Source organism: Corythoichthys intestinalis, chromosome 2 (assembly GCF_030265065.1).
Source record: "Corythoichthys intestinalis isolate RoL2023-P3 chromosome 2, ASM3026506v1, whole genome shotgun sequence".
NCBI lineage: Eukaryota > Metazoa > Chordata > Actinopteri > Syngnathiformes > Syngnathidae > Corythoichthys > Corythoichthys intestinalis.
Window position 1 is genome coordinate 66,815,457 of NC_080396.1, and position 27,888 is coordinate 66,843,344.

Consider the following 27,888-nt stretch of genomic DNA (forward strand, 5'->3'; position numbering starts at 1 on the left):
GAGAATTTTTGGAAGGACAAGGACATGTTTGACAGCCGCTGGGCTGTGGTAAGGTATGCGACGGGTGACAAGAGATTAGGGTGGAGGTGGGACTGCCTAAGTGATCAGTTCTCAGTCCCTTCCTCTTTGCCACTTCCAATAGTGATGGAATTACTAACAGATGAGGTTAGACTGAAACCATGATGTTCTCTGATAGCATTGTGACAGTGAAGGCAATGATTTTAAAGGTGAACGCTCAGAATCATGGATACATGCACTGAAAATGAATGAAACGTTGAATTAAGGCAGAATATAAGTGCATGAATGAGAAGGTTGAGGGGGAAGAGTAAGTAAGGCAAAAGGGAGAAGACACAGGGATAGTGGAAGAACTTCAATATGGAGGGTCAATAGTCCAGAGGGATTGTGAGTGTGGAAAGGCGATGAAGAAACGGATCAAAACACAATGGAACAAGTACAGTTGGGTAAAAGTTTGTTGTATGATATGAAGAAAAAGGGAAATACTTAAGGCTGGTCTTGGTCTAAGGGCCACATTTTAAAGGTTTTGTTCATATTTTGGTATCAACTCACAAAAACGAATAAAACACACAAACACAAATTACCGAATGACAAAGATCTATTGCAACCTTCTGAAAGGTGGGTAAATGGTGTTATACTTATATAGCGCTTTTCCACCTTCCAAGGCGCTCAAACCGCTTTACACTATCTCGCCATCCACCTACTGGTGACGCAGCACCAGGAGCAACGTGGGGTTCAGTGTCTTGCTCAAGGACACTTAGACGAGTTCATCAGGGCCGAGAAATGAACCCACAACGTCTGGGTTGGGGGACAACTACTCTACCACTGAGCCACGCCGCTGGGTGAAAAAGATTTCCGAAAATGAATTCACTTAGTAACTTGAATAACTGAATATTGGGGAAAAGGCAGCCACTGTGGATGTTATGTTAGAACAGTGGGAATGTAGGCTCATTTCCCAAATATCACAGAGGGAGACAATCATGCCTGGTTCCTGTGGCTCCAACCATTCTCACGGGTAAACTCCTGGGGGTATAGATGTCACTCGTGGGGAGAAAGAAAACAATCTTTTTAATGAATGGAGCTCTTTATCTGAGCCTCAGCAATGGGCTACTTACTGAGTGTCTACACTATGCACCAGATTCTTTTTCCAAAGCAGTGATTTCCATGGCATGGGGAGGGGGGAGAACAGAACTGGTGGCCGGGGGAAAGAGGAAATTCATATATTTGGTGTCTTATTTTATAACAGGTTTTGACATCTCTGGCCCCACGCTATAAAAAAGCTGTTAAGAATGGTTGCAGCAACCCCAACAAGTGTAGCATTAGTCTGAAAGGCCACAGAAACAGTACACAATAATAACACCTAGTGGGATGGCCAGAGCACATTGTATTTTCCAATGGCTTTTTAGATGTCAGTTGAATGAAAATTGAATTTGTTTTTTGGCCTCATTTAATAATCTGAAGTTAATCTGAACTCTTTCAGTAGCCATGGTCAATCAAATTAATTAAAAACGAATTGAGAGAACAGGAAGTTGTTAACATCCACATCTCACTTCTCTTTTTATCAGTGTATGTCTTGTTCTTTGACTCAAAATTGCATCTTAATTTTCATAATTAGCTAGCAATTCAATGGGAATGTCTCTGTGCTGCCATTTGTTGATAAAACAATGCGTTACTTCAAAATAATATTACTCAAGTAAAAGTAGTCCAAAAATGTACTCAAGTACAAGAAAAAAATATATATTCGGTGAAAATTCTCAAGCAATGAGTAACTGCTTACAATTTCAAAAATTTTTTTTTTTTTTGTTAATAAGCCAAGGTATATATTTTTCTCAGCACAACATAATCTATACGAACTGTTATTATACTGTACTACAACTTTTTGCATGACCATATTAGGCAAAACAAAAAACACAAAAACGATTAAATTTCCAACCTAAAGACATGAAGTATCACCCATCCAAGAGCATGAGTGTGTCCCTAGTGGAGAAAAGATATTTCCTACCATGAAATGAAAACAATCATATATCCCCTATTCTGTTCTATTGGTGCCAAATGATAACTGAGGGAGAGATTTTGAGTAATGTTAATGGCAACGCTCGATGTGAAATAGTTTATTTTTTACGGCGCTTTCAAGACGCCACAAGATTGAACAGGTCGGGTTGATCATAGGACTTCCAATTGCAAGCTTGTTTGTGGTCATATGACTGTATTGTTATGTTTGATTGGTATATTGGAGTCATGTGATTATTGTTGTGACGTTAATTTGGTTAAACTGGTAGAGCCACTGCAGGCATCTGTGGCAAAAACAGTAAAATCTAACAAGTAATGACTCTAGAGTAGCAGAGTAAAGGCTGCTTTATACCTGACGCATCCGCGGGGTCCGCAAAGCTTCACGCAAGCCACACACACATCTCATCTCCAAGAAGAAAACAATCTACCAATGTCAGACGCACAAATGTTAACAGACAAGAATAATAAAGTGCCTGTGTAGCATAATCAGTTTTAAACGATATTTATTATTTATTTATTCCACTGAGCTCTCCAAGTTGCAGCAGTTTATCTGAGCCTGACGACTCAGTGACGAGTTGAGTCGATGTGCGCATGCGTGCAGCAAACCACCCGGGACTCAGTTGTCAATTGGCTGACAGACTGACATGTGATCAGCATGGATACTTAGCTCTGAATGCTTCAAATATTTTCTGCAACAGTAAAAAAAGGGGGAAAAAAATGTTGAATTAATGCGATAAAGGGCAATACAACAGAAAAATGATCAGATCTTTAAGAGAGGAAGGAGTTGAAGAGGCTTAAGGGTTATTTTATTTTATTTGCTCTGATGTTGAGGTTCAGAACAGCTTCCATTTAAAATTGCACTATAAACATTACATTTTAATAAAAAAAAAAAAAGTTTGTGTGATCTTCAAAATATATTTCATTTCACTGTGCATAATGTCAGTCATTTGTACATATTTCTGTAAATATATGATACTTATATCTTTACTATTTAACAAAAAAAAGTAAATGTTTACCTTCAATTTTAATATGCATCCTAATGTTTACATTATCTTCAATTTTAATATACTGTACACCCTTCGTTCTTAATAGTTAAAATTGAGGTTTTGCATTTAGATGCGAGGAAATAAGGGAAAATAAAAATCAGGAGATGGAGATTGGCGTACCTGGTATTTTTGTTATCTGTTATTTTGCAAATCATTGTATAAAAATACAATTTTGAAGGACAACAGTTTCTCATGTATGCCCTGTGACAGTATTTGTCATGCAGTATCCATATGCATGTCTAAAACCGTTTTTTTTTTGTGTGTGTGTGTGTTATACATTATATATTAAATTCTGGCTCAGTGGCGACCCTTATGTCAGGGAGTTGCGACAAGAAATTCTAGCCACCTTCACCTCTGAGTAAATTTTGCACATTATTACCCACCTCTGGCAGTACAAAATGATTTTATCAAACCAAAACTATGAAGGTGTCTAATAAGGCACACTTGCCCATAACAACAATGACAGTGATTCCCTTATGGATCAATGCCTCAATTGAAAAAAAAAAAAAAGTTGTGATACTAGAACCAAATATGACCACAAATGAAGATAATGGGTTAAAAGACACAACAGTCATTGTACCTCAAATCTTTGGGCCTAAGGAAAACCGATAACAGCCTTTTAATGGGATAAAAACATTCAGTTCCATTCCCAGAATCTTCTTATCCTGGCTACCTGCAGGCAGTGCAGCCCTGGATGAGGATGGATTCAGTCTAATCCTTCTGTTTCACCTCTCTGCAGTTTCTCAGAGCTTTTTGGATCTCGAGACGCCATCTGATGGCTCTAATTGCCTTCTTCTGGTTGGAAGCATAGATGAGAAATGCCTAAAGATAATAATGCAAGCCGCAGAGATGCCTGATAATATGGTAAAACATGTCGAGAGCATTTTCATATCTACAACTACTCTCATGTGCCCTTGCACAAATAGATACTACCTAACACTAATTTTCTTCACTTTTTTCCATGTATAAAAAAAATCCATTTAGGTATTTTGAGACATGCCTGTGTTCGATGTGGACAAGTGTAATGACATGAGGCACATGATGTTTTATTAAAGGACTGACAATACGTTTATTATGTGAATCCCAGTGGAAATGATATTTTTAATACATTTAAAACACAGAAAAAAATAAACATAAATAAAAGCCAGTATTTCCAGGTAATGTCCACACAACTTAGTGGCAGACATTCACCAATTCTGGTACTATTTTACCCAATCGTAAAAAAGTTAATACCCATTATCAACCTCTTTCGTGTAAGAATTATGATTTTTTTTTTTTTTTTTAACCCTTACAGGACATCTTTTTAACTCATTGGCGGCCATAGAAGTCCAATCCGTTTGGACTAGGAGGGGCGAATAAACATTCGTTCATTCACTTTCATTTATTTAGTTATTTGAAACATTGTATGAATTTATAAATGGATATATTAGATATGTATATATGGCAGAAAACACCGACAAGGCTGAAACAGCGGTTTGTGCTCTTGCACCCCTCTTTAAAATAAACTGCTGTATTTTAAGCCAATAGAACTGTGTTTTATATAACAATATGTACTAGTATACTGTATATGCTGCCAAAGCAGTTTCATGGTGCATTTTTGATTTTCCGTTTTACCCTGGAGACCCCTGTTTACAGACACCGCACAAGCGCTTTTGTTTCAACCCAGACATAAAAAGGTAAGTAATTTTATTTATTATTCAAAATGTCGATCCTTTTTAGCTTAGAATCATTATTTGATGTCTATTATTTAGTTAAAAAAAAAACAACTTTAGAAAATTATTCACTCGCATATTTTAAACTTTTAAACAAATTACGTCACAATGAAGAAAATACTGTCTGTAAATAGGTCGCTGATATCTACCTCATAACTATCGCTTAATTGTATTTGTTTGTTACTTTCGCATTTTCCCCGATATTTTAGATAATAATTGATCCAAACAAAGAAAGAAAAAAAAAAAAGTTTGAAAGGGTAAATATTTAAAGAAAAGAAAATCACCACCACTTCTTGATGTCTGCAATTTCTGAATTGTGACCCTTGTTATGTTACCGTGTTTCACTCATAAAATCCCCAAAATGTCCAGCTGTGGCCATTCACAGCTGTGTCTTGACACTCGGTGAGACATGCTACACAGAGTTTTTGTATCGAAACAATGTAAGCACATGATAATATCTCGTTAAATTCATGATGTCTTTAATTATGCTCTCACCTCGAGTTAGGGTTTAGGGGTTTAATTTTTTTTTAATTTCTTTTTTTATTCCCTCTTGTTCAAATGTTTTCTTTCCCCAGAAAATTGAGATTTTAAGCTTTCCAATATGTATCACACATGCAGATAGGAACATTTGGCCAAATTGGGGGTCTCAGAGCAGAACTTCAATCACCTATATGTTTTCCGCCATATTATTATTATAATTAAAATTACCAAAAATAGTCACTTGCTCTATAATGGATTAAAGGTCTAACATGTCAACTATTGAGTAGCTGTCCACTGTAGTGACCGCCGTCCCTCAAAGGGCTAAATATTTTGAACAAGGACGTTGGACCGAGTGATTTTAAAAGACATTTTGGACCAAAGTTTTTTCTGTTTGGATTCTTTCCTGAAGAACATAATTACAACAAACATGAACACACACTTATCAATCTTGGCTTAACGAAAAGAAATGCATTGCATTACCATGGAAATCGAATTATGGACTTTCTACTGAACAGTGGATGAATCAGATGTTGTCAGTAGTACCTCTAGATCTAGAACATGACATACATTTTGAAGGGCAAATAACAGACTTTTGAGGACTTGTGGACACCTTTTATGAATTCTGTCAAGAAAATGAAAATAATATGAGGTTCACCGGATCATATTGGGGACTGTGATTCTGTGTTCATGAGGATAAGGGGGATGAAGGAGGGGAAAAAAGCGGTGAAGCTGGAGCTTATAATGTTAGAGGACCAATTATTTTTTGTTGTTTTTTTTGTGTGTGTGTATTCCTGGTGTTTGTTTGAAAATCAAACAAAATACTGTGGGGAAAAATATTTTGAACAAACATTATTTATATGAACGTCATTTACTGAATACTAGGTAATGGTGTTGCCTGTGCCTTTAAAATGAGATGTCTAAAATATAAGTTTGTTTAAGTGTGGTAATGGGAGGTATGAATGGTGTTTTCTATTTATGAATCTATTCATATGAGTAGTTTTCTTTGAATACAAAAAGCTCTTTTTTTGGGGACATGGACACATTGTCAACCACAAACATGTACTGTACATACTGTATATGGGGCTCGAACGTGATGATTTGGGAGCGTCATGATCTTTAGCTTTTAAGCTTCGAGCATTTACTGGCTAAATGAGGAGGCAAGTCTCCTATTTGTCTGAAGTGCACAGTAACAACACTGACAGAAGATCAGTCAAACAAATGCAACACATCCCTGCACCAGCTGTCACTGTAATTACCTCCCGTCACCGTTATCTTTAGCATGATAATGTGCCAGGTGATAGTGGCAATGACTGTGAGTATTTTCTACTTTCTACTAATGAGCATCACATTTCCATAGAGACCAGCATGTCTTTCTGTAGTGGTTATAGACTGCCTGTATATGGAGTTTAGCACTTTATTGTATTTATGCCCTTTTGCTATCGTGCCAGTCTAGATTTTAATGGTCTGTACACTGTTTGCTCTTCAAATATTTCCACATGAACTGTTAGTGCCTGATAGGGTTTGTGCGTTAAGAATTACCTGAGGATATACCAACTGGGCCTAACTTCTTTCCTGGGTGCAATGCGTTTCTTCTGAGTAAACAAGGTAACTGGAAAAGTGTGTAGCATTGCTCATAATAATTTGTTATACACATTTCTCTTGAGTCTCTTTAGTCTCACCTGAAATATTTTGCTAACGTGAGGTTTTCGTAGTTGTCCCATAAATGTGCTTTAATGGCACATTAATAGCAGTTATCTCTTGCAAAATGGGTAAAATCCTGATCCTCCATTTCCAAATCCTTAATTTGGGAGAAAGCAGCATTCCCAAGGAGACATTTTGGACTGCGGCAACGATGTGTAATTTCCTCCTTGAATCAGAATGGATAATGAGTAGTCCTCTATAGACCATCATCATGACGATCTATGTTTTTATACACACAATACAGATACTTGTGTGATATCTAAAGCCTCAGCAACGGAATAGTCTGCTGGCCATGTTATCTACATGAAAGAGTTGATGTCTCTATTTGTAGTCTCATCTTTGATGTAACAAATTAGTATCCGCAAACGATTTAACTCTTGTAGCACATTAAAGGCCTTTTGGAAGTCAGTGAAGTTCATGTGGAGTTGATGTTGCTCATTTTTCAAGGAATTTCTAAGAGTAGAGCCCTGGTCTGTGGATTGCCATATCTCCCTTAATCCTGCTTGCTCATTTAGGAGAGTTCTCTCCATTGCTGGTGTAATTCCATCTACGATAATATTGCATAACATCTTGCCGGGCCTAGCTTGAATTGTTATATTCTTGTGAAGTGCCTTTCTTCGGTACTTTGACAAATACTCATTTTGTCTAATTAGTCCCTTATTGTATGCATGCATACAATCTTTATGTACTACACAATACATAGACAATATACAATAGAGTGGTACCTTTACTTACGAAATAATTGGTTCTGGATGTAGTTATTTGAAAATTCTCTAAGTAGAGACGCGTTTTTCATGTAAATGTCCTAAACAGTTCCAAGTCACCCCAAATTCAGATGCGAATTCTTTATAATGCATACAAATCCATCAAAACATGCAACAAATAGATGTTACAATTAGATTATTGTACAATAAACATAAAATCAGTTGCACAATAAACATAAAATCAGTTGTGCATAATGTAAAGAACCAAAAATAGAGTAAAGAAAAACTGTTAATACACTCATGTAAAGCTGCTGGAACACAAGGGGCAATTGAAGAGGATGCTGGGATATATAAATAGCCAAATGGATGCCAGGAAAGTTAGGCAATGGCAAAGCATCTATACTGGACTGTCTCAGGAAATTAGAATACACAATATTCTAATTTTTTGAGACAGTCCTGTGTATATATACAGGACTGTCTCAGGAAATTAGAATACACAATATTCTAATTTCCTGAGACAGTCAGGAAATTAGAATACACAATATTCTAATTTCCTGAGACAGTCAGGAAATTAGAATATTGTGTATTCTAATTTCCTGAGACAGTCCTGTATATATACACAGGACTGTCTCAAAAAATTAGAATATTGTGTATTCTAATTTCCTGAGACAGTCCAGTAAGTATGTTATGTTCAGTAAACACTGGAAGGTGCGATTACCAGCCATAATGTATGTTTTTCTTTCGTATCCTGACATTTCTTTTGTAACATGAGGCAATATTTTATCATTTGAGGTGTGCCTTAACCTGAAAACTGTATTGTTCGTATGTGTTCGTAAGTAGCGGTACCGTTGTACTACAGTGCCTTGCAAAAGTATTCGGCCCCCTTGAACCTTGCAACCTTTCGCCACATTTCAGGCTTCAAACATAAAGATATAAAATTTTAATTTTTTGTCAAGAATCAACAACAAGTGGGACACAATCGTGAAGTGGAACAAAATTTATTGGATAATTTAAACTTTTTTAACAAATAAAAAACTGAAAAGTGGGGCGTGCAATATTATTCGGCCCCCTTGCGTTTATACTTTGTAGCGCCACCTTTTGCTCCAATTACAGCTGCAAGTCGCTTGGGGTGTGTTTCTATCAGTTTTGCACATCGAGAGACTGACATTCTTGCCCATTCTTCCTTGCAAAACAGCTCGAGCTCATTGAGGTTGGATGGAGAGTGTTTGTGAACAGCAGTCTTCAGCTCTTTCCACAGATTCTCGATTGGATTCAGGTCTGGACTTTGACTTGGCCATTCTAACACCTGGATACGTTTATTTTTGAACCATTCCATTGTAGATTTGGCTTTATGTTTTGGATCATTGTCCTGTTGGAAGATAAATCTCCGTCCCAGTCTCAGGTCTTGTGCAGATACCAACAGGTTTTCTTCCAGAATGTTCCTGTATTTGGCTGCATCCATCTTCCCGTCAATTTTAACCATCTTCCCTGTCCCTGCTGAAGAAAAGCAGGCCCAAACCATGATGCTGCCATCACCATGTTTGACAGTGGGGATGGTGTGTTCAGGGTGATGAGATGTGTTGCTTTTACGCCAAACATATCGTTTTGCATTGTGGCCAAAAAGTTCAATTTTGGTTTCATCTGACCAGAGCACCTTCTTCCACATGTTTGGTGTGTCTCCCAGGTGGCTTGTGGCAAACTTTAAACGAGACTTTTTATGGATATCTTTGAGAAATGGCTTTCTTCTTGCCACTCTTCCATAAAGGCCAGATTTGTGCAGTGTACGTCTGATTGTTGTCCTATGGACAGACTCTCCCACCTCAGCTGTACATCTCTGCAGTTCATCCAGAGTGATCATGGGCCTCTTGGCTGCATCTCTGATCAGTTTTCTCCTTGTTTGAGAAGAAAGTTTGAAAGGACGGCCGGGTCTTGGTAGATTTGCAGTGGTCTGTTGCTCCTTCCATTTCAATATGATGGCTTGCACAGTGCTCCTTGAGATGAAACAGAACCCTGAGACTATCACAGAGCAGGTGCATTTATACGGAGACTTGATTACACACAGGTGGATTCTATTTATCATCATCGGTCATTTAGGACAACATTGGATCATTCAGAGATCCTCACTGAACTTCTGGAGTGAGTTTTCTGCACTGAAAGTAAAGGGGCCGAATAATATTGCACGCCCCACTTTTCAGTTTTTTATTTGTTAAAAAAGTTTAAATTATCCAATAAATGTTGTTCCACTTCACGATTGTGTCCCACTTGTTGTTGATTCTTGACAAAAAAATTAAATTTCATATTTTAATGTTTGAAGCCTGAAATGTGGCGAAAGGTTGCAAGATTCAAGGGGGCCGAATACTTTTGCAAGGCACTGTATATACAGTCGCATACTAACTATCTTGTTTAGGTTAAACAATGGATATTCTCTGACAAATTGGGATGGCATGGCTCACTGGTGGAGTAGCTACCTAAATAAATTAAAATTGCAGAAAATCAAGCAGTATTTTGAAATATGTTTTGGGGGGAAGAAAAGCAATCTCAGAAATTTACAGGAATACTGCGAAACATGTTTTAAGACTCTTTAACAACACATTCTACACTGAGATGAAATATTCTTACCATTCAACAATGGAGCAAAGACAATACAAACAACAGTGCAGGGAAGGATGTTGAGGTAGGATATGTCACAAGTGTTGTTTGTTTATAGAGCAGTAAGCTGACAGGTTAGCGCTAAGCATCAACTTGCCTGTGTAATAAAGCAAAACGACCCAAAGCCCTCACAAGCAACCTTCAATTTTGGAAACCTGGGAACTTTCTAACACAAATATTACCTTTGTCATTCACATGCTTACAACATTATCACACATTCCACATTCAGGCTGGACTGAAAACACTTAAAATGTTTTCATGGTTATATGGTATTTGAACAGCTTGTTAATGGTCTCTATTTCAGTGTTTGCCACATGTATTTGGCATATGCCAGTGGTTCTGAAACATTTTACAGCAAGTACCATCTCAGAGAATGATAGACGCTCCAGTTTATGTTAAATGCATCTGGACTTGATTAATTATTTTCTTGATCTTGGTCTTGTCTGGAACTCTTCTCCCAAAAGCTTTGGTCTGGAGCTCTGGTTTTGTCCAGGTCTTGCTTTCAAACAGTGTGTTCTTGAGCTCAACACAAGAAAATTGTATAAATATGCATGGAGTTGTTGCATGTCAGAGTGTTAGTAATTTTCACAATTTTATGGAACATTTCATCTAATCTTTAAATGCCGATGAGCTTGAGAGAGTAATGCCACAGATCCCTGTTAGAGGAATTATAGGACCTGACTTCATTAGCTCTGTTAGCACTAAACTGCCTTACCCTCACTCATGCCTGGTTTAGCTTGCACACTGATAAATGTGAAGTGGAGAGCAGCAAAGATAGGCGGAAACAAAGCGGGCTAAAACTAAAGGAGCGTAGGGACAAAGGCATTTAGAGCGTGAGGCAAAGGTGTCAAACTTTAGTACAGAGGATGAGAAAGTGAGAAACGAGAGGGGAATTGCAGGGCATAGAGCGTGTGAACCTGAGGCATGAGAGAGGGTGAAGCTCAGAGCAACAGATGAATTGAGAGGGATTTAGAATGCAAAATCTAGCAAAACAATCAATTAACTTGGATAGTGGTTAATCAATTACACTTCTTGCACACGAACATCTCAAGTGGTTTACTGACATTCCGTCAAGAGTGTGTTGGAGAATTAACACAGACCTCTGTGAACATCCTAGCAGCCACACGCTTGCTCGAACTAACGCATGCATATGCATTCAAGCACATGCACATGGATCCACGCATTCATTCGCATTTCATTGGCTTTCTTCTCACCAGGAAATCTCTCAACACTGTCTTCTGCTGGTGGTGGAGCTTTTGGCTGGCTTAACTACACCCACAGCCGCCTGAGGGGACAGCCTGTGACGGATGGCTGCGCATGTGACTCCGATTCGATTCAGTCCATTTGATAAATTTATTGCTGGCATTTTCAAAATTAAATTAGAGGGATGTCTCAAAGAGACTGGTTTTGCAGCACAGGTGTCATAAATATACTTCGTCTGGCAGAGTTGGAGGAATAGTGGGTGCAATGCAGTTGGTTAAGGGATGTAATGCTAAGGGACACATAGCAGTGATGAAAACTAACGAATAAGGTCATGTTACAGTATAACAAGCTCTTTTATTAATCATCATCTGGTCGGGAACAAAACGACCAACTGGAAGTCTAAACTGGAAGTACCTCATATATATATATATATATATATATATATATATATATATATATATATATATATATATATATATATATATATATATATATATATATATATATATATATATATATATATATATATATATATACCCCCCACACACACACACACACACCCTTAAGATTAATAGAGATAGATAGATAGATAGATAGATAGATAGATAGATAGATAGATAGATAGATAGATAGATAGATAGATAGATAGATAGATAGATAGATAGATAGATAGATAGATAGATAGATAGATAGATAGATAGATAGATAGATAGAGAAATCAGTTGGCCCAATGTTCTGCTATATCCATCATTCATCATTTTAGCAAATATAAAAATTGATATATACACACACACAGTCTTTTCAAATCTCTTTGCCTCAAGGTCCCATGTTGTTTCAGTCATGTCAAATTCATGTCTGTCAGTCATATATGGACATTTAAAAAAAAAAAAAATCTCCACATAAATAACTTTTATAACGTTTATAATTGTTTCTGACTCAACTGCAGGTGAGTTAAACATATTGCATGGACCAAACAAGTCAGGCCAGATACGGATGCACTGAAGCAAACTAAAGTGAGCACTCTTTCATTGTCGTAGTGGTGTGGCCTTATTTATCTTCCTCTCATTCAGAAACATATGTGAGTGCAGCAGCGGCAAAATGATGTAAGTCATGTCAGCCCTTCACCATTCATCAGAGACCGAGATCTAGCCAGCACACATCACTTACTTTTATGGGACCGCGTGACAGTGTCGTATACCGCTATCATCACATACATGAGACATATAGCACGAAACTGTGTGTGTGGGCGTGCATGTATGTGATTGAGATGGGCTGGAAAAGGTTTTGTCATGGGCGTAATACCGTGAGCACCCTGCTACATTAACATTGAATATTTGTCCTTTACCGTGGCATGAAATGTGCCGACATGCACTCGAAATGAGTTAGCATTGATGTTACCTTGGAATTTTGCTTAAAATATCTGGAAAAATGAACATGCTTGGCTTTAGCATTCAACCTCAGCTACATTTGTCGTCCTTTGACAAACAAGCAAACAAACGTAACATTTTCAAATAATAATGATGAAAACTAAACTATTTGACCTCATAAAATTTGGTGACAACATTTAACATCACTATCTTGAAATGAAAAATCAGATGGAATCAAGTGTCATTGCATCTCTTGTAAAGACACAGAGACCTATAGTGTCACCATTAATGGCATGGCAGCACAGGCAAATAAGGGCATGCTTACCTTTCTGGGATGACACATTGGCACCTGCAGAAAGAAGACAGAAGAAACATTAATCATGATGTAGCACAAAAGTTTAGTCAATGACATCTATATCCACCAGTGGTGGATGAAGTACTCATTTTCTACTCAAGTAAAAGTACTTGGCTTTAAAATTTACAAGTAAAAAGTAAAAATATTAAGTAGTAAAAAATATTTCTCTCGATGCAAATATATATATATATACATATATATATATACATACATACATATGTGTGTGTATAAATATGGCGGAAAACACAAACAAGTCTGAAAAAGCAGTTTCTGCTCTTGCACTCCTCTTTAAAATAAACTGCTGTATTTTAAGCCAAAAGAACTGTTGTGTTCGATAGAACAATATGTCTATATGCTGCCATAGCAGATTCATGGCGCATTAAGTCCCCGAAGTATTTTTAATTTGTCCGTTTTACCCTGGAAACCCCCGTTTACAGACGTCGTGCAACCGCCTTTGTTTCAACCCAGCCATTAAAAGAAGGTAAGTAATTATATTTATTATTCAAAATGTCTGTCATTTTTAGCTTAGAATCATTAATTGACGTCTAATATTTCGTTAAAAAAAAAAAAAAAAAACGACTTAAAATTATTCACTTGCATATTTCAAACTTATTACAAATTACGTCACAACGAAAAAAATGGTGTCTGTAAATAGGTCACGCATATGTACCTCATATCTATGGCTTAATTTTATTTATTTTGTTACTGTTGCATTTTCCCCTATATGCTAGATGATAAATAACCGATCCAAACAAAGAAAAAAAAAAAAACCTTTAAAAGGGTAAATATATGAAAGAGATCATCCCGACCACTCCTTGATGTCTGTGATTTCTGCATCGCGACTCTTGTTATATTACCATGTTTCACCCATAAAATCCGGCTGTGGCCATTCACATCTGTGTTTTGACACTCGATGATACATGCTACATGGAGTTTTTGGATCGAAACAAAGTAAGTGCGCGATAATATCTCGCTAAAATCATGGCGTCTTTAATTATGCTCTCGCGTGCTCAAACCTCCAGTTAGGGTTTTGCTGTTTTTTCTTGCCCTAGAGAATTGGGATTTTAATTTTTCAAATTTGGCCAAATTAGTGGTCTCAGAGCGGAACTTCAAATCACCTGAGTGTTTTCCACCATATAGTCAATCAGCATTCAAAGAACAGACCAGAAAATTCATTGACAAAAAGCAATAGAATTGACTGCACTGTAAACAGATGCTTAACAGTCTCAAAAACTCAAAAATTTAGCTTAATGGTGGATTGCAAGTGACTATCAGGTGTATACCGCCACCTACTGTACATGAGTGTGGTGGTTTTTATACGTCAATATATTGTTCACCTGCCTAATCTTGCCTGTACTCATATTGCTGCCTCTAGTGCTCAGTTACGGTGTAGTTGCACGCGGCTTATCGATCGCGACAGAGGCATGAAAACAAAACTTTCAACTCACAATGATAAAAAAAGAAAAACTAAGTGGAGGAAAAAGTACAGATAGCTGCTCTAAAATGAAGTAAAAACTACCACTTCACATTTGTACTCAAGTAAAGTTCACATACACAAAAATGTACTTAAGTACAGTAACAAAGTACTTTTACATTCTTATGTTCCACCACTGAAATCCAGCAGACCGTAATCTATTTTTCCATGTGTTGAGGCTGCAAAGATATATCTTAAATAAGGCGTGAGCTTTAAACACAAAAACACTAAACAGACTTTATATATTCAGAAGGGAGCAACAGGGTGGAGGACGTGCGCAAACACATGGAAGAGAAGCCTTAAGTAGGGAGACGAGAAAGGCGAAACCTCTTGAAAGCCTGAATCTCTTAAACAGTTCACCCCGAGCACCCTTGGACACTGCTTAAGAGCACTGAAACAGAGCAAATCAAATCTTTCGAAAAGCATTTTAGATTATTGTATTTCTTTTGTCAAGGCTTACAATCTGTTCCCAGCTCAAAGGATGTGCTTCTGGGGAGACAATAATGCACCACTGCTCTGTTTTTACAACATAGTGTATGTGTGTGTTTATGAAGAAACAAAATAAAGATAGAGTACCTTGAACATCCCAATTTAATACAATATGATTTTAGTGTTTTGAATTTCACAAAGTCTGTTTTTGCTCGTGGACACAAAGATTGGCAAGGACAAAGTACTGTAGAGGAAAATGAAAGCGAATCATTTATTTGCACTTTGTAAATTGAGCATTAAAAAGAAAAAAAGACTAACATTCAAGTGCTTGGCCTAAAGACTAAAGGGCCAAAGTAATGAAAGCACTGAGCTATGTCCTGTAGAGATGGCTTTTCATTGATGGCACAGGCAAACTTCGCAGCACCTGTTAGGAGATTTCTTCTCTGCATAATAAGCTGGGCGTTCAGGCACACAACGCTTTGACTATACAGACCCTGGCAAATAATTTTCTTCTTCCCTTATAATTATTAGGGATGTACGGAAAGCAAAATTCTCGGCTGAAACCAAATACTGGAAACACCTGGCCAAAAACCGAAACCCAAAGGCCAAAAAAAACACATGCATATAATTATTTTATAAAATTATTTTATTTGATTATTTGCGATTAATGCCCTTTGTCTTGGCATTGGTTCAACAACCCCTGGGGCTCGAGAAATTGAGTTTGAAAGGTGCAAATTCTGAAACCTCATGGGCAGGGGCGGATCCATAATGGGTGTAACAATTAGTTGATGTGGAGCAATACTATATTAATTAAGCACAACTGAATGTAATTGGATCACAATGAAAAATTATATAATTTCAATATTCCATTTTGTTAAAAAAAGTTTTTTTTTTTTTCCATTACAAAAAAAAAACATCTAATGTTTAATCAACAAAATTGTCCTACACATAAAACCTAATTTGTATTTTTTATTTCTTTAGGTCAATTGGACCTGATTATGTTAAATGTGATGTAATGTTGATAATGTATTATACTATTGTGAAATATTTGTCACCCCTTAAATTGTTCCTACCCCCCCGTCTCACTACCCCATAAATATTCTTTTTAGATCCACCCCTGCCCATGGGAGGGTGCGTTCCCAGCGGCAGTGAACGCTGGCGTCGTCATAGGATTCTGTTTGGTGGCCATAGATACACGTCACGGCCTAAGAAACCTATATACAGTGATGAGCAGAAGTATTTGCACTCCTTGTGATTTTGCAAGTTCACTCACTTACAAAATAGGTAGAGGTTTTAAATTTCAATCATAAATGCATTTCCACTTATAGAGACATAATCTAAAACACTTTCTGCAGTTCTTCACCATGTTTTCACATATGGAAACAGGGATTTTGGAAATGAGTGTAAATGCATCTATTTTTGAAATTTCAGACGTCTACCTATTTTCTAAGTGGAGTACAAATACTTCTCACTGTAATTGCGCTTTCTTGGAAGATGGGGACACATGAAAAATGGATCTCACATCTCCAATTGCTAAGCTAAATGAGATCTTGTCATACGTTTGTGTGAAACTGTAGTTCTCAACAACAAAAAACTATTTCGTTCTCGGTGATACTGATAAAGCCCTTTACAAGGCTATTACAATATGTCCTGCTCCTTAAGATAAGACTCGGTGATTTCTTGTCCAACAAGTGGAATCGAGCGAGAGCCTGGCGAAAGGGCCGACGAAGCCCAGCGATGTCGCTCCCGGCCGGGTTGAAAAGCGACTGGCAGAGGTTGTGTGGAAATTGTGGGAAAAAAATGTGACAAAAAGAGGAAGTGGTCAGGCCATAAAATTAGTGCACTAAACCACAGCAAATGCATACATATGCATTAAAAATACAAATGTATTTGTATACTGCTCGCTTGATTTAACTCCAAACTACTCACACACGGTCTCTGCATTGGACTCGATGTGATGCGAGACATCAATGGAAAGCAGCTTCAGAACAAGCGTGTAGCAGCGATGAAGCAAATTTATTTTATTTTCCTTCATTTAATCATTTTTATATTTCTTATACCTCAAAATACTTTCAAACCACGAACATGTTAGCGGTGAGCCAGCAGTGTTGCTTCTCGCCATATTTTGATTACGTAATCACAAGAGGACTATGGCTCTATGGTTCTTTTAACTGAACACCGAAAATGCAATGTTAGCTATTTAGGCGCCGACTTCTCAGTCACCTCCCTAATAATTATATAATACTAACATATTGAAAGGGCATGAAATTGCCGTTTGTGATTGGAGGCGAATGGAGTCACCTGCCACTCCGCCAATTGCAGAACACAATGTCCTCTTTCAAAGGAGCCTCCAAAAGTGTGCCACCAAATTACACACCAACTCACTCTAAAGCTTTACAGTCTATATTTGCAGTGGACATGAAAATGGAGCTCATAGCCCATACCATTCTTAAGTAATTTGCTACCAAAGACGGATTAACAATGTTGTTTATGATGCTCAACTGCTCCTAACAAGAATGAAAAAGAATAGAAACAACCTTTTTTCTTAAATGAAAGTTTGGAATTATTCTTTATTTTTGTCATTTCTGTGTTCATGTAGACATAGAAAACAATATTCTCTGGCACTTGAAAGAAGAGGATGTCTTGTGACATTAAAATACCAATGCCATTTTACTTAACATGGAAGTGCAGTGGATGAGTGGTATTAAGCAGTTAGCACGTCTGCGCTGTTCTCATTATGTTGAGTATTTGTATATTTATACAACATTAAAAAATGGTGATTAGTCCTTGGTTCTCTTGAGGATGATTTTTTTTGTGTGTTTTTTTTAATTAAAAAAATATTACCCCCCCCCCCCCAAAAAAAAAAAAAAAAAAAAATGGATGGGCAGGTAGATGCTGTAGATGCAAGGTTGCACCATCAGTAGCACAAATGGTGGACAATCATGGCTGACAAAGCTAAATATTTTGTAGTCAGTCCTTTTTGAAGGAAAAAAATACCTAGCTGAAAATATGTCCTTGTAAAACCCTGAAAACACTTCCTTCTCTCCTGACTTCCAGTTTATGGTGTCAAAGTGAAGGTGCCACTTTTCACAGCCGCAGTATCTCGGCAACGAGAAATATATACGGTAGCTGTTAGAGACTGATTTGACGCAAATGTATGAGTGACGTCTTGATTTGCCTGTGCCCACAGCAGTCCCGTTGTGGCTTGGAATATTATGTAAAGTAGGCCATATGCCAATGCAAGTTTCCACATCCCAAAGGATGTACACAAAATGTTTCAGCATGCTTGAATACGGATATATTTTTACCTATTTTTCCAACTAAGAAGAATAAAAACTACCCTAAGTATATTTTTGTCCTTGTAGAACATAATCAGACCCATATGATTCATCTTATTAAGTCAAACCGCTCACTGTAGTGTAGATTGCATACCCATATTTTGTTAGCTCAGATAGCTCATGAGATATTGTTAAATTTTATACAACAAGACATTAATTGATGGCAATCTGGAATGGGTTAAAACAAAAAGAGCACATAAAAATAGATGTAACACATTTAAACTTCAAAAACTGTCAACTTGCAATTGCACTAATTACATACATGAAATTCTAATGCAGCAGAATGTGTGGTTTCAGTGGTTGTATAACCAACTGCTTGAATTGCAGCGTACCCAAATTACTGAAGACTGATTGCCACAGGGAAACTACATGTTGTGAATTCAAAATAAAAAGCCTTCATTGGTGATTACACGAAACCAGCAGTTTGGAGGGGAGAAATATTGTCGAAACTAGCAAATTTATTAATGAGACACCAGCTGAACCCCAGATTGTTTACACAGGTACAACAGAGTCAACTAATTAGCAACCAATTATATATTTTTTAAGTATGATGAAACACTTTTTTTTTTTCATTCCTTTCAATGGTTCACTGATAATGATGCGTCACATACATACCAATCACACTCATTACACTGTCTTTTTTTTTTTTTTTTTACGTTTTTTTGAATAATAATAATAATGATAATACTAAATAATCTTTTGGATTTGACGAAACAAACCCATTTTTGAGGATTGAAGAGATGGATTAATCGATTCCAACTTGAATCCCACCCATGCACAATCCTCTATCTAAAAGATGATGAGAGGATCATTACCTATACAACCAATGGCCCGAGATCAATTTGTGACATTTCAACTTTTGGTAAATCTGCCAAAAATTTACACAATGGTGTGGTGATATATTAAAAAATATAACAGAATGATGAATTGTTCTGAGGACTTCGCACTATCGGCAGTTTTACTTTCATTTACATTGTAATTATAGTGAAATTTACACATCATACCAGCAAACAAGCTTTCTTTTTTCCATTAAAGATGACCCACCACCACCACTTGTATCGAAATAAAAATAGGAACTACAAGCGATCTTAACTTATCAAAAAATGATTCATGATCACTACAAGGAATGAATTGTAGCCATGTTCTTCTCCTCCACAGCCCTTTGTGTTTTTCCCAGTGGTGGAATGTAACATTACTGTACTAAAGCACAATTTTGTGTATCTGTACTTGAGTAAAAATACGAAGTGGTACTTTTTACCTTTACTTCAGTACATTTTAAACCAGGAATCTGTACTTTTTACTTCACTGCTTTTCAAATTGTCGCCTGCATGATATGTTACTTTTGTTTCCTTTTCTTTTCCTCATTATGAATTGATTGTTTTACAATAGTAGGCAAGTGAACAGGTTATTGACCAATAAAAATCACCACACTCTTGTACAGTAGGTGGAGGTATGCACCTGATAGCTGCTTGCAATCCGCCTTTAAGCTGAATTTTTTTTTAAGTTTTTGAGCGTGTTAAGCTTCTGTTTACAGTGCAGTCAATTTTATTGCTTGTATTTTTTCCATCCTGCACAGTTTTCTGGTTGTTTCTTTACAACATTGACTCAGATCTCTGTGTGTATGCAATATGTTATACTGGTTGTCCCTGGTTTATGAATGAGTTCCGTTCCTGCGCTGGCGATGTTAACCGGATTTCCGCGTAAATCGGAATTAACTCTTTAAATACCTCAAAACACCCTCTAAATTAAACAAAACAAAAAAAAAACTATGCATTATACGTCATTGTACTGTCCTTGCCAAGACATTGGAGCCAAGTCTTAGCTAGACAGGGAGCCAAGCTCCGAAATGACGATCTCAGATGTCCATCTTGTTTGCTGGCATTATTCAACCGGTCATGACATTAACATTTGCAGTATGAAACTAAAATAAAATGAAATTAAATCAGTCTCGTCTTCAATAACAGCAATTCAAATTTCCGTATACAAGTAGCTGCTGATACAGCAATATCAAACGATTAGCATGTATCAGTTATTGTCCGCACATTATTAAAAACAATCACATAAACTCGCCCATAGTATTTGACCTCAATTGAAAACTCACAATAAACCATACAAAAGGGGTTATTTACAGCCGTCGCCTCTGGATGCTTCACAAGCAACAAATGTGCGCGCAAGCTGTCATCTCTGACACTCGGCTGCTCTGTGTATGCATGCGTGGGATTGGCGGGTGCGTCTGTACATGCGCTCGCTGCCTATTTTTCACTTCCTGCGCCAAAATAAAAGCATGCATCACAAAACAAAAGTCAACATTAAAAAAAAAAAAAAAAAAAAACGACAACCCCCAAAATTGACTTGACTTGTCTTTAAATATGTACACTTGTAAATGCAATACCCCCCGATTTGCATTTATGTGTATTTACTCTCATCTGGGACAAGCCATCAGACATGTTCAAACTACCAAAGAAACAGTTCAACAATTGCGCATGTGCAGCATTTACTGTAAGTCATATTCTGAATTAAAACAATTCTACAAATATTTTGATCTCTTAAGCACACAAATGTACACACCTTCATGTGATTAGTGTAAACATTCAAGCTCAGGTTGTATCTACGTTTTCCATGGAGACATAGGTATACTGCCAAACAGAGCGAAAAAGTAGCTTGTTGCATTTAATCAATACAAGTAGACCGCATTATTAAAACATAAGAAGTCAGTCAAAGACTGAACAAAAACAGTCTAAAACTGACTTTATTTAGGAGTAAATTCAAATATTTCCAATTAAATGTTCATCTCATTTGCACATATAAGTGCAGTTTCCACAGAGGCAAACAGGGTGTATATTTGTATTTTCCAAGGGGAGTGGCACACGCTCCCATTACCTTTGGCACAGGGAATGCCCGTCTTCTTCCTCATTATATACTAATGAGTTGTCTATTAATGAAAATGGAAAGCATTTATTTTGTGAGCGCAAAGGTTTCAGCAGGATTAATTACTGCACTACAGCAGCAAAATGAAAACGGCAAGTGCAGCATCAGTCTTGTGTGGCACATTACCCATTAGCCAACTGTTATCAACGGCTGGCAAATGGCCCCGTGTGACACAGCGAGGAACAAAAACACTTTGTATGAGCAAGTCAAACTTCACTAGAAGTGCTGCACTTTTGTCATACTCTTGATTACATTTGTGTACTTTGGTTGACAGCAAATCACATTTGACTTCTGTTTCTGTTTAATTTTATCATTGGTTGTGTTTGTAATAAGGGCAGAATTGTGTGATCTAATAAGCCTTTAAACTCATAGATGTTCCGCGAACAGTATGAAGTGTAAGGGCCACATTTGGGAAGATGATACATAATTGAGGAAAACCTTAACACAATGACGAAATTGTTAAACAATTAATGTGGAAATGAAAGCAGGTAACAAATACACCAACAAAACACATTTGGCTGGCATGATACGAAAAAATAAACAAATTCATCCGCAAAATCATCTGAATCTGCAGTTCATCTGCATGCAATAAAGCAATGCTGAATTGTGAGATGCTGACCTGGGTGATGTCACATTCGCATTCTTCCTGAATCCAGGAAGTTACTCATTTTCATGGCGCGAGATTAAAAAATATTAAGTATATAAATCGATTGCTTTCACACACATCCAAGCGGTCCATTTCATTCAGGAGCATAAAATACGCGTGAAATATGACAAACATGCTTTTTTACTGTCATAGGCACTTTAAGGACTGCCGTCTGTCATCATTCCAGTGTCCAAGCAGTCTGGCGGGAAAACTGAGCCAATTGCCTGGCACCAAAACCAATGATATAGCAAAGAGGTTCAAACAGGGTAGTTCCCTCAGGCAGAGCCAAACACTCATGGCTTGACGACCCTACAGCCCGGGCTCTAATATCTGATCAAGAACCATCTGTTGAGGCGACCAGAGCTTCGGCAAGCTCCCAGTACCCCTTCATGCTAACTGACCTCTCCAAGGAGAGCCTGATGGGATATCAAGCTGTTAGATTAATTCTGATTCCAATTCAGAATGCAATACAGATAGATTAACATTATAGAACGCCAGATATGCTCTCTAAAGATGTCAGTTGTAAAATTTATTTTTCGGACCATAAGTCGGACCTAAGTATAACACGCTGAAGGCAGAAAATGTAGAATGAAGAGGTATAGCAGTCTTATTTTTTTACATATTGTTTATTTATTTATTTTTTTTAACTTGTGTTTTTGCTTTCAGGTAGATGTTTAATCAAGTTGAGAAAGTTTTTTAAAATACATGATGCAATAATGCATAATGCACAAATGAATAAAAAAGATTTTTAACAGTTCCAACAAAAATAAAGAAACTAATACATTACCGCACCTCAACTGCAATGTTGTAGGTTGATAAGCTAAAGGGTGCTTGTGTTAACATTAGCAAAACTTGTTTATATGTCATGGCTATGCATTTTTTATCAAACTGCTGTCACAGACACCATCAGTATACACACAAGCATTGCATACAGAAATGGTTACCCATAGGGTTAACTTTTTATACTTTTTTTTTTTTTTTTGCGCACTCTTATAATAAGTGTAGTGCTGATGTCAGTTTATCACCTTAACAGGGGCGGTAATTAATTTTTAAAATTAATCATGTTAAAATATTTGACGCATTTAACGCATGCACGGAATGACCAGCTCGTGCATTGCCAGATTACAATGACGGCATTTTTTGCACATTGAAAGCTAAGAGGCAGAGAAAGGCGAGTGGACACAGCCGTTCATTGAACCGCGATGTTAATTGGCATAAGCTTCGGCAACTCCTTCACAACAAACATTAGTATCATTTAGTGATGGCACAACAAAAATAATATTCCTATCTCTCCAAAAAAAAGAATAATGTTCACAAAAACAAATGCGCTCAAAGCAAAGACAACTGGCATTCCCAATCAAAATAGCTATGCAAAATACACATAAAACTTACTCAGACTTTGGTTAAACTCTATTCAAACATGTCATTCAGCTCAACAAATACACTGGATTGCAATATTTAGTCGCAATATACAAACTATCAGAGGTCTCGTACGTTGTTAAGCCAGCACTCAAATGACCGTGGATGGACCAGTAAACAGGGAACTATGGCCTCAGTCGAGGGACAAAACACACTTATTGGCTTGATTTCTAAGTAATTTCAAACTCGTCATTGACACCTTGTGGTGCATTTCAATGACTACTTTACGTAGTCAAAGACACTGTGGAAGAACGGCAGGGAGCCCGCGCTGTCATCGCTCAGCAACGTTTACAATGGCGAGCTACTAGTTTATTTTTTGATTGAAAATTTTACAATTTTCATTAAAACTAAACCATTATGAAGGGTTTTAATTAGAGATGTCCCGATCGATCGGGATCCGATCACGTCATTTTCAAAGTATCGGAATCGGCAATAAAATATTGGCCATGCCTTTTTTTCATATATATATATTTTAATTAAATTGTTTTCTTATTGTATTTAATGTTAAACATGATATATTACACTCATCGAGAGTCTTTAGTTTAGTCTTAACGTAGGGTTATCTAAAATATCCCGATGACGGCGGCATGTCATGTTAAAATATTTAACGCTATTAATATATACACTGCACGATCCTCTCGCTCATTGTCGCACTCAATCTGTAATGGCACCATTTTACCTTTATAGAGAGATAAAAGGCAGCGCAACATGAGTAGAGTGAACTTTTAAAGCCTTTGAAGCCTTTCTTCAATTGGCTAATACCTCGCAATCCCTCTCCCTATGATTAGAAATATCATGGGAAGCAATGTGTGGAAGCAAGGTGGCAATAGATCATTGTCTTAACACCTTAAATTATTTCCCAAAGCAGAGAAGATATATCCATTCGTAGCACGACGCACAGTCATGGTTTTACTTTCCATCATGGTTCCACTCCCATCATGCATTGGGGCATGCCTGCAGTATCATTTACTGAAAGCTCAACAAATACACTAGATGGCAATATTTACTCACAATACACAAAGTCACAACTCTTTCTATCCGTGGATCCCTCTCACAGAAAGAATGTTAATAATGTAAATGCCATCTTGAGGATTTATTGTCATAATAAACAAATACAGTACTTATGTACTGTATGTTGAATGTATATATTCGTCCGAGTTTTATTCATTTTTTTCTTAATGCATTGCCAAAATGTATATGATCGGGAAAAATTTTCGGGAATGATTGGAATTGAATCGGGAGCAAAAAAAAGCAATCGGATCGGGAAATATCGGGATCGGCAGATACTCAAACTAAAACGATCGGATCGGGAGCAAAAAAACATGATCGGAACAACCCTAGTTTTAATATAAACTTACTATAACTTGCACTAACATTTATCTTTTAAGAACTACAAGTCTAACCGTGGATCCCTTTAACAGAATGTTAATAATGTTAATGCCATCTTGTGGATTTATTGTTATAATAAACAATACAATACTTATGTACAGTATGTTGAGAGTATATTTCCATCTTGTGTCTTATCTTTCCATTCCAACAATAATTTACAGAAAAATATGGCATATTTTAGAGATGGTTTGAACTGCAATTAATTTGGTTTAATTAAATTTTAAACTGTGATTAACTCGATTAAAAATTTTAATCATTTGACAGCCCGAAATAAATGATCTATTCATCCGCAGTTGTAGTTGCCTACATGTGTTCTAGTGCAGCAGGTTTTTGTTGCTGCACCAGGAAGAGGTGTGTGAGCCTTTTTGGGTTGAAAACATTTCCCGTTCTCCGTGGACATTGGCCAAAACAAGTCCGACAACTGTGGGACCACTGGACTTACGAGGAAGTGAGTAACTACGTGTTTCCTATTATGTCAAATACTGGGATCATGGCACACATTTGAATAAGAAGGTGGCTTGCATTTTGGGGCTGACAATTCTCCTTGTCCACCTAGAAGGCCACTCGGCAGACGACCGGCTGCTTGTCGGACACCCCTCCTCGGTCCTCTTCGCGTGCCTGCCGAAAGAACGCTACTCTCTGCTTATGCTCGTGAAGCCCCCAGCTCTCATCTACGGTTCGCCATATTGTCCAGACTTCCAGCCCCCTCTGCCCTCTTTGTGTACCCGGCAATAGACCACTATCCTTGGGCAGCCACACGCTCCTCCGACGTCTGCCGGTTTGTCCGGCGGTCACTAGTTGCTTCCCCCTCAACAAGCATTCCTGCCCATAACCCTCGCCGCCATGTGTGACATGAGTTGGGGTAGTTTTGTGCTTTTTTTCCGTTTTCGAAAGGCGAAAAAGATTGGAACAGCTGCTTGGCGATCATTCTCTAGCTACTTTCCCCTCAACGAATACTCCTGTACGCAGCAGGGGAACAACGCGCTGCAATATGCTCGCCGCAAGTTGTAGGTGAAGACAGTCAACCCCGCCGCCGTACGATATTATCTGAGTTAGTTTTGTGTGCTTTTTTGTTTTTGAAAGGCGTGAATAAGACTTGGAAACGTCGCTCGATTCGGGTTAGCATGTCGGCTAGCTGTCACGCCTACTACTTTGTTTACGCTCCTTCCTCTGTCTCCAAAGCAGCAGGGAAATGACAAAAGCCGGACTTACTCGGGTGGCATAAAATACCGTTCGAGAGGTGCAAGAAGTCAACAGTTTTGATCATTATGCAGCAATTTTGCCCTGTTGTACTGAATAAATGCATTGTTAATATTTCATATTCCATTTATCACAACACTTATTTGTCATGACCATACCATTTATTTAGCAATTGGGGAAAATACTTAGATAAAAAGAATATCCTGTAAAAATATTGGAGTGGAGAGATTAAAACAATGATGACATTTTGCTGCTCTGTGTCGTATTTTCCTCGTTCTGAATCTCCCCTCTGAATGGGCTTAATTCTAAATCAGCTGAAATTGTGACCCTGCCGAAGTCATCCTCCAGCTAAGGACGCTAGAGCGCTATAATGACAGGCGTGGCTAAACGGCAGGTTAAAAGACGTATATAGTCGAATCGTCTCAAAATATTATTCTAATTCATATAATAATGCTATTTAAAGATTTCTTTTTATGCTGTCGCAGGCACTTTGAGCTGAATACAACATAACTACGTATTTCCACTTATCTGTTTCTGATTTGATATTGTACCAATTGTTGCGCTTCTGATAATGAAATGAATTCATTATAATGACCCAAAAGTCAATTAATCAATAAAACAGATTGGCCCCATTGCTCATCATGTACAAGGAAAAATCATATGATTAAAAAAATATAAGAAAGAGAAATAGTAGCTCTGGGCAAACATTAAAATTAAAAAAAAAAAAAAATATGAGCATAATACTGTAGTACATTCATAATCTGCCCATTACATCTCTATCAATAAAGTCTAGGTGAAAGAAAGATGAAACAACAACAAGCTCTATGTCCCTCTATGCCAGTGGCAATGGCAGTTTAAAATCACACCACTTTAGATACGACCTTCACTTATAGGAAGCCTCTATTAGTCCTCGCCACTACCAACCCACACAGACAGGAAAGGCACTCTCTCTCACATCCACTGCATTTTGAACCTCAACAAAGCATATTCCAAATAATTGGTCCACATCTTTAAATCCTTCTGTTTTTATTTCTTCTCTTTTTGACATCTCTCTGCTTCCATTTTAGCAACATGCCTGGTAGGTGGTCACTTTGCAAGCAAAGCATTAATTGCATATTATTGAAATACAGTTCACATTCACAACAGTGTTCTTACTTTGTCAGAGGCAAATGTTTTACAGAAGGAGAGCTTTCAGAATTTGGGTTTGCTAATAGAGTGCATTTTGTGGGTCGAAAAGACAAAGGACAAGGGTTCAGAGTGCCGTTGAGTTGTTTCTCTTGTGGGAATTTACTTTATTATGAGAATTCGCAAGAGTTAAAATGTTGAATTCTGTATAAAATGTTTACTGCAAAACTTAACACAGTATTAAACCAAAACTCAGACATAGTCAACATGACTTTTCAATTTCACCCTCAGTGCTTTCCTTAAAACTTCGATAACAGGGTGGAGAAAACCCAGAGGATATATTGCATTAATGAAACTTAAACGTTTAATTTAGCTTAATCCTACAAACATTTTAGAGCACTCTCATTTCATATTTAAGCTTGTTTAAATGCTCTAAATGTTAGACATTATATTGTTCTCCTAATCTCCATTAAATATATGGATGAAGGTCTTAAGTTCAAAAGGTGCAAAGGTTATCATCTCTGATACTGTATATAATTCTGAACAATATTAATGAAAACATTTGTGTATATATTCAGGAAATGCACTTAAGCAATACAAAGTTAAATGCAATGCATGCTATTGTTGAGGCATTGTATGAATCCGTTAAAATCGAATTCACGCCGTCACTGAGTGACACCAAAAGCTGCATGCACTGA

General features: G+C 37.3%; 1 protein-coding gene across 1 annotated transcript in view; it reads right to left on the bottom strand.

The window, feature by feature from the left end:
* LOC130907767 (cadherin-4-like) overlaps nucleotides 1–27,888 on the bottom strand; it is a 429,614-nt gene that overhangs the window by 265,814 nt on the left and 135,912 nt on the right. The window contains exon 3 of the mRNA XM_057823203.1: nucleotides 13,213–13,236. Within this exon, the coding sequence (XP_057679186.1) occupies nucleotides 13,213–13,236 (24 nt within the window). The remainder of the gene's footprint in view (nucleotides 1–13,212; nucleotides 13,237–27,888) is intronic.